Source organism: Hyaena hyaena, unplaced genomic scaffold (assembly GCF_003009895.1).
Source record: "Hyaena hyaena isolate Hyena2069 unplaced genomic scaffold, ASM300989v1 scaffold_42, whole genome shotgun sequence".
Classification (NCBI taxonomy): domain Eukaryota; kingdom Metazoa; phylum Chordata; class Mammalia; order Carnivora; family Hyaenidae; genus Hyaena; species Hyaena hyaena.
Genome location: NW_024080674.1, coordinates 4,108,768 through 4,116,708, shown reverse-complemented (window position 1 = coordinate 4,116,708; position 7,941 = coordinate 4,108,768). Strand labels below are relative to the sequence as shown.

At 48.8% G+C, this 7,941-nt stretch overlaps 1 protein-coding gene across 2 annotated transcripts in view; it reads right to left on the bottom strand.

Annotated features, from left to right (window-relative positions):
- Window positions 1-2,002: 2,002 nt before the first annotated feature.
- UBE2V1 (ubiquitin conjugating enzyme E2 V1) overlaps window positions 2,003-7,941 on the bottom strand; it is a 32,151-nt gene continuing 26,212 nt past the window's right edge. For both annotated transcript variants that reach the window (XM_039229991.1, XM_039229992.1), the window contains exons 3-4: window positions 4,999-5,124; window positions 2,003-3,809 (exon numbers count right to left, since the gene is read on the bottom strand). In XM_039229991.1, coding sequence (XP_039085922.1) covers window positions 3,663-3,809; window positions 4,999-5,124 — 273 coding nt within the window. In that variant the 3' untranslated portion in view covers window positions 2,003-3,662. The remainder of the gene's footprint in view (window positions 3,810-4,998; window positions 5,125-7,941) is intronic.

Sequence of the window (7,941 nt, the reverse complement as noted above, 5' to 3'; positions counted from 1 at the left end):
GGAACATGGAGCAGGCGCGAGCTAGGAAGGGGGACAGGGCCTAGTGTCCACGGGCCCTCTGGGGGCGGAGAGGGAGTACTGAAGGCCGAGCCGGGAGCCCTCACCGCCAGGGCGGACAGAGTGGCCGACCGCGGTCCATGCTGTAGCTGCCACCATCCACGTCCTCATATCGCTGCCCCGCCCCCTCCCCCCAAGGGCTCCAGGAACTTCCTTGGTGGGACAGAAACACGGCTCAAGAGCCCCACCCTCACCCCAAGATCGTGGTCAAAGGTCCTGGGGTCCTAGAGACCCACCACTCGTTTGCTGTTGGGTGTATCGGGGTGAACTTCCTCGCCCACAGACCTCTGTGCACCCCGGACCCCGCAGTCCTACACAGTGAAAAATAGACGTATCTCTTCTCAAGAGCAAAGGCCTGGCGGGAGCTGGGGGCTGGAGGCGTGCAATCCAAGGGGGCCACCTGGTTAAGCAACGCAGGCCCCAGACATGTTCATCTTCTGGGCCCTAAATGTAGGCCCGGCCTGCAGACCACCTGTAAACCCCCAGCAACAAGGAAGAGGAAAGCACATGACCATGGGACATAACCACAGATCAGATTCAAACAGTTACCGCAGGCTGGAGCTGAACTTGGAAGCTCTGAGGTCGGTTCTGGCAGCGCGCAGACAAGGTGAAAGGTGCATAGACGGCTCCTCTTGCTGGAGGTCACACGGCACATCAGAGCGGCCACCTTTAGGTTTAGCCCCGAATCTGCCTTGGGGTTTTCCAGCAGCATTGTGAACATGCCCTGTCCTTTTCCTCCCTCAGGGAAACTAAGGACAAAGGGCCAAAACCCCACAAAGGTCCCGGCCCAACCCCCTTTCAGGGGAGCTGAGAGGCAGCAGGTGGCTAGGAGACTCCTAGGGACCACATGACTGCAATCCGGGCCGTGCCCTCTGGAGGGTGGCCTCTGGTAGGGCAATCGGGCTCTTCCCAGGCTCCAGGTTCTGACATCTGGGCTGGCCCCAATGGCCACAAAAGAATAGCCCGGCCCCTGCTACGGGACACTGGTCGTGCCTGCTGGCAGTTGGGACCACAGCAGGAAGTTCAAATCCTGGATAAAACAGCCACAGGCACGTTCCCACTCCTCGCATAGGAGGCGCTCCACACACAATCGTCCAGGAAAAGTCTGGTCTCAAACACCAGAAACCCGTGTGAAAGTCCCATTTTTCCCTTCCCCATAGACTAACTCCGACCAGTAAGGAGGCACCACGGGGGACTTGGTAGCTAGAGTCCCACAAAACTACTGAAAGGAAAGCAACGCCCCCCCCCCGCCAGTTTTCCACTACAATCTTGTAGGATGGGGTGGGCATGCTGTGGACCACGGGCCAAATCGGGCCCGCTGCCTGTTTTTGTCCAGCGCCTGGGTGAAGAAGGGTTTCCACAGGTGGACATTTACAAACTTATCTGAGAACCAGGAATACTAACTGTGAATTCCGATGAAGCAAAATGTTATCCCCGCCCCCCCAAAAGAATTCCATTCTTTTCATTAGTAGACCTGTAACATTACCAAAAGAACTGTACTCATTGAATTTCACCAATAAAAAATTTTTGTGGAAACCTGTTTTCTCTCACTACACATCAACACAGTGGGATGCCTGGGTGGCTCAGTCAGTTAAGCCTCCGACTTCGGCTCGGGTCACGATCTCACAGTCTGTGAGTTCAGGCCTCGAGTCGGGCTCTGTGCTGACAGCTCAGAGCCTGAAGCCTGCTTTGGAGTCTGTGTCTCCCTCTCTCTCTGCTCCTCCTGTGATCATACTCTGTCTCTCTCTCAAAAATAAACATTAAAAAAAAACAACCAAAAAAACATAGTATCTTCCATTTTGTCTTATTTACGGACTTAGGCCCATGGTGGAAGGAAGAAGGTGTGCCGACCCTTGCTTTAGGACATCAATTTGAATCCCAAAGCATCCAAAACACTAAATTCAGTTCCTATATTATATGCCAAGAGGAAGAAGGGCACAGCTTCTTAAATATTAACGCACACTTTTTTGTTTTATTATATTAAAATCAGGCAATGGTCTGACAATAAAAAGGCTGCTTACGGAATACTGTTATGTTAAGCTTTACTTACAGGGTGTTAAATCCTTAGAACTAAGGTTTCCCCCAGAAAAAGATTAATGGAAACATCGATTGCTTTTCAGACTTGATAGTTGCTGCTTCAAAAGGTGGTTTTACACAAACACTAAATTAAAAAAAAAAAAAAAAGCTTTAGAACACAATGAATCGCTTTTATTTCGGTATGCATCCACATCTCAGCATTTAGTGGTCCTGAACAGAAAAGTGGGAAAACGCAGCAATTTGCCAGGAAGTCAAGCCCGCCAATTTCAGGGATCTGCTGTGCACACCGAGTTCTTTCTCTGTCCCTGCTGAGGACCGTGAGAAGCAGCAGCACCAAGACCAAAGTCTGCACCGAATTCAAGGCTCCTTCTGTTCCCGTTGCTACATTCCCAACTAGACCCAAACGGACTGCAAGGGGACTGCAGGAGAACCCTGTTTAAAACTTCTTCAATTTTTAAAAGCAAAAGCAATGACCGGGAAAGAAAACCATTCATTCAGAGGGATTGTGTGTGCTTACACGTGTCCTCTGTGGCCTTGCTCCAAGTTTGACACCAAGAACTTTGAGAGCTGGCAGGTCTGAGTACCCCTGGTGACTGTTCTTTTCACTATCAAAACCTGAGCTAAAAAACCGCATCAGCTGACGATGACAGCAGAGGGTGGCGGGGCTGAGTACCCAGTATTCATTCCCAGGCTGGTGGAGAGTGAGTGAATGTGGTTTCAAAACTAAACGAGGGAAGTCAGAGACTCTTTCCAACCTTACCTGATGGCTTCTGGCCAAAGCAAGGAACTATTGTGGAAAGTGTTGGGTGGTGATGGTACAAAAAGGGGGTTGAGGAGGAGGAAGGAAAAAGCAGCACCCCTCGATTAAGGTGGGGGAGAAGATATGGGGGAGAGCCCTGAATTCCTCACCAAAGGCCAATTTCAGAGGGGAGCAGGGGGTTACAATCTATGCTTCGGCCAAGGGTGGTAGTGGAAAGTGAAGAAGGGACGATGGCTTGGGCGCAAGGCGGGGGGGAGGGGGCAATCATTTAAGACTTAAAAAAAGCAAGCAGGGGTGCAGCTGGAGCACCCCCGCACACCCAGCAGTAGTCCCACAGGCTGTGACCTGACACCTTCACACCTACTCTAGCAAGCCACCCCAGGCTGGAGGGCTGTTGCAGGGAGGGAGGGAGGGAGGGGGAGGAGAAGGGGAGAAGGCAGAGACCCCAGGCCATGTAATCAGCAGCAAGGTGATTGTGTGATGTGCCTTTTCACAGTTGAGTTAGATGTGCCCCACCAGTTATGATGGGAATCAATTTAAATATACTTTCTTGATCCCAGAAGTTCACCTATGTGGACAGTGGTTACACTTGACAGGATGATCTGTTATAGCACAACTTATATATTTTAAATGGACAAAAAATTAGTATCGTTTTACAGTATCTTAAGATAAATTGCCTTTGAATGGGAGCTTCCTTTCCAGGACTTTGAGGTCTACAAGACGTATCTAGAAAATTTACTACTGTGGAAAATGAAGACTGCTTAGATCGAATGGGGGGGAGGGGAGGGCCTGTGGGTTTTCTTTTTGATTAATTGCTGTAACACTGTCCTTCGGGCGGCTGCGGGAGCTTCATGTTTTCCTTAGACATCATCAGGCGCCGGAGCTCTTGCAGGACGACCTTGATGCTGTACGAGTTCTGCCACTTTGCCAGCACTGATGTGGCTCTTGGGTCCACCTGCAGAAAGGCAAACAAAAAAACTATCGTCAGGCTTGCAAACAAACGGATCGCTATATGCTGGAGTTAAGCTACAGACATAAGTAAAATGCATTTTTCAAGCTGAACACGCCGATCACACAATGGGGTCTGACACGCAGAACGCCTGCACGATTCCCTCCCTCTAATCACTGGTGTTTCCCTGCTGTGTCCCTGGTTGGGAGAAGGAGGTCCTGGATCAGTGAAGCCACCTTTAGAAGAATGGCCCCACACACTTGGCAAGACTCAACCCAACCGGTTCCAGAACAGTGGCCTGCTCTCCTGGGCTGGCTGCTGCCACTGCTCAGAGCCTGTCCTTTCTCAATTCTACGCCCTGGTGGACGATAAGGGTGCACACAGGGCAGCAGGACACGCTCTAGTGATGAGGACCTGCCTCAGAGTCACACGCTCTCAAGTTAACGGCAACAATTCCCTAAAGAAATTCTCAAAAGCGTGGGTCGCGTCCTGGGTTCTGGCCTTCAGGTGGAATTCAGATATGACATTAAGCCCTGAACACACAGTTGTCACTTTGCTTTCAAGTCTTCTGAGCTCCTCAAAACAAAGGCTTAGTTCACATGATGCTAACGTGTAAAAGCCTTCAACACCTGCTGATCTTCCCGTTGAACGAGAGCAGGTCTCAAAGGTGCAAAGCCTCTGGCAAGAAACACACGGAGGAAGGATTTATTACCGTCACTTGGATTCTGTGGTGTGCGCTGTACTGTTGCCACGACTGCCTTCTTACGACAAGTGACGCCGGTTTTCCATCCACGGTGTAAAAATAAGTTTAGAAAGTAAGGCCATTAAATGGAAAAATAAAATACCGTGTACCACAAGTAAGGCCCAGGAAGTAAGCGCATGGTCCTGGATAAGATCTTGCACCTCTGTGCCTCAGTTTCCTCATCTCTACTTCATGAGTGTATAGTGAAGATGGAGTGAGCTCAGATCTCGAAGTGACCTGCACAGTGCTGGCCCGGAGGAAGTGTCGTAGGGGTGACGATTTAAATTCAGCTGGGGAACAGGCCTTCACCTCAACTGCATATGTTCGCACTGCCACACATTTCATCATCCCACAACCAACGAATATATGGAATTAGGGCCAAGGTGCCCCTGATGTTAAATAAATACAAAGCATTTCTCAACCCAAACAAGCATGGGCAGGAAAACAACTTACCACTCCATTAGAACTATTAACTCCATTCATATTAATTTTTGTTACAAATCTTACAAAGGGGGGTGCTTCTGGGTATTTAGGTCCACATTCTATTTTAAGGCTGTATATTCGGTTTTCATAAATTGTCTGGAAGAAAAAGGTACAGAGACGTCAGGCAATTACCAACCATGAATTCAAAAAGGCAGCTCATTTGAGACCCCATTTATTCCTGCAGCACCGGTGTGTCTGCTTCCTTTATACACAGGCTACCTGGTATTTGTTAAGTTACCAGTAACTAGTCTCCACGCTAGTGTATGTGAATTCTGGTCTCGGGGGAATAAAAAGAAAATTTAAAATAGTATCACTTAAATTCCGAGTATTATTTAAGTCCAATCAGATGGACTGGTTTTGCTATTAAGTTCTCTACTTTGCAGATCAGTCCTATGCTCTGGGAATGGTGTGTAAGAAGCATTTACTCTGGAAGCGACACTAAGTGTCTACTCACGCCAGGGACATCAGCCAGTGCATTAAATACCACTGTTTGCAAAGCACCGAAGAGGCAGCTCTTCGCTTCAAAATTAAAGAAAAGTCAGGGGGTGCGGATGCAGACACGAGAGCTGCTTCCCCACTTCATCATTACTCTGGGGTTGTGTGCTGCTCAAGGGATCTCAACTGGTATGTACCGTCTCTCCCTGCAGACTTGACACTGACCTGAGAGATCACAGGCATTTAGTGGGTGAGGTGGGGAGCCAAAGATATAGCCTGCACAGGAAAAAAAAAGTCCTTCAAATGCCAACAGTGGTTCTGTAGAAAAACACTGGAAAAGCCCAATCCCCCGTGCCAGTGGACTTTCCACTGTAGCCCTGCCCTCACTTGAACTACCACACATCCACTAAGACCCAGTTCAAACATCACCTGGTCAAATGTCACCCAGTTCAGTCATCACACAGGACAGGCTAGTCCATAGCTTTCTGTCCTGTATGAAGTCCCAATGTTATCATTTACTTGTCTGAAGACCACCCTGAAAGGCAATGCCTCTCCATAAGACTGGCCCCCTTATGGCAGAGCTCACCTACCCTCCATTGGGTCCCCCTTCTCAGACATCAGGGTCATTCCAACACCCCCCCTCCCCAACAGTAAAGGCTCCTGTGTAAACAGCTCCATCTAGCTGTCATTGGGGGGAACAAATTACAGAAGATGTGATTTAAATCCTCGAAAACATTATGTCTAAACAGTGATCAATCCCTGATAAAAAAAAACTGAAACATATTTTAAGATTCAGAAGGCATTCATATGGGGCGCCTGGGTGGCTCAGTCAGTTGAGTGTCTGACTTCGGCTCAGGTCATGGCCTCACCATTGGTGCGTTTGAGCCCTGAGTCCGGCTCTGTGCCGACAGCTCAGAGCCGGGAGCCTGCTTCAGATTGTGTCTCCCCCTCTCTCTCTCCCTCCCCCACTTGCGCTGTCTCTCTCAAAAATAAACATTAAAAAAAATGAGGAAGAAGGCATTAATAATATCCCCGTAGGAACCTTACCCATCCACATAACAGGGACTCCAAACTGTGACAAACCTAAGCTCAATTCTGGGTTTCCACCTACCCTCACTCAACCTGCTCTTCCCCTCTTCTTCCCTCCAAGTGGCACCACTATCTAGCCATTAGATAAAGCAAAACCTGGCAGCCAGCTGCAATTCCCTTTTCTCTCACCCCCTACCTTCCAATCAAAAGAACGTCTCAGCTTCCACCACCTAGAGCTAGATCCCGCACCCACCTGCCTCCCTCTACCCCGCACCTCCTCCTAAGCACCCCTGATCCCTGCTCGCTTGCTCCCCCTACAATGTGTTCTCTGCAGAGCAGACTGACTGACCTTCCAAAACCAAGAAGTGGCCCTGGAGGCCTAACCCCTCCAGCGACCTGTTACTTCTAGGATAGGACCCTGCGCACCCCCGCCTTCCTCTCTTTTTTTTCTTCCTCCTCCCATCTAGCCCCAGCTGCTCTCCACCTCGGGGCCCCGATACCAGTTGAGCCCCTGCGTCCATCCTGTAGCTCTTTGGCTGAAGGGCACCTTCCTCTCAGGAGTCTCCCTGACTCCCCATCTGAAGTCTCAGACTTCCCTCCATAAACCAGGGGCCTCACCCGAACTGGTACAAACGTTCCTTGACTTGAATACTGCTCTTTACAAGTTTTTAAAATGAATCGCTTGTTGCAACTAAAGTGCTCCCTCTGAAGATAAAAAATCAGTAAACACATGGAAGCAAAAAGGGCTTTATGGAAAATACGATAAAAGGTCTAACCTCAGCACCCAGCCCCTTCTCCGTCAGCAACTACACACTCAGCAAGATCTGTTAACTGTCGGACTCCAAGCTCGTCTCTGGATGGTGGTTTGTCACACAACTGAAGGCAGAATCTCTTACATACGACAGTCCCTGGGAGAACGGGCTTGTGGTAATTATCAAAACAGTGAGGCTTTTTAAAGTATTGGATCTACATTTTGGAGCTTCTGATCCACCAATTTATTCACCTGCCAGAACGTTTTATGGCTCACACTCGTCATTCTTTCTATTAACAACAGCATTAAAATGGTTAAGAAGGTGGGCAGCTTGGTAACAGGATTCTGATTATTTCATACATTAAATCTGTTTCTCTTAACACTATAAAGTCTACTTTAAAAACAAGTATTCTACGACTAACTTCTTACAAAGCAAAAAAGAAATACTAAATTTCTGACCATTGACATTCCACCGGCAATTTCACTGGGACCAGTAAAAATGCCTCAAGCCAACCGACACAGAGACACCCGAAGGATCATTCAAAGCCCAAAGCAAGACTTTCGTAGAAAACAGGGTTCTGGGTTTCTTCTTTTGTTCTGTTTACTAGCTGCTCCAGGGACTCACTAGAAAGCCTTCACTGAAGAAAGGAAAAGCGCCTAAAGAGCTGCTGGGCCATGGCGCCTCTGTGAGGAACACT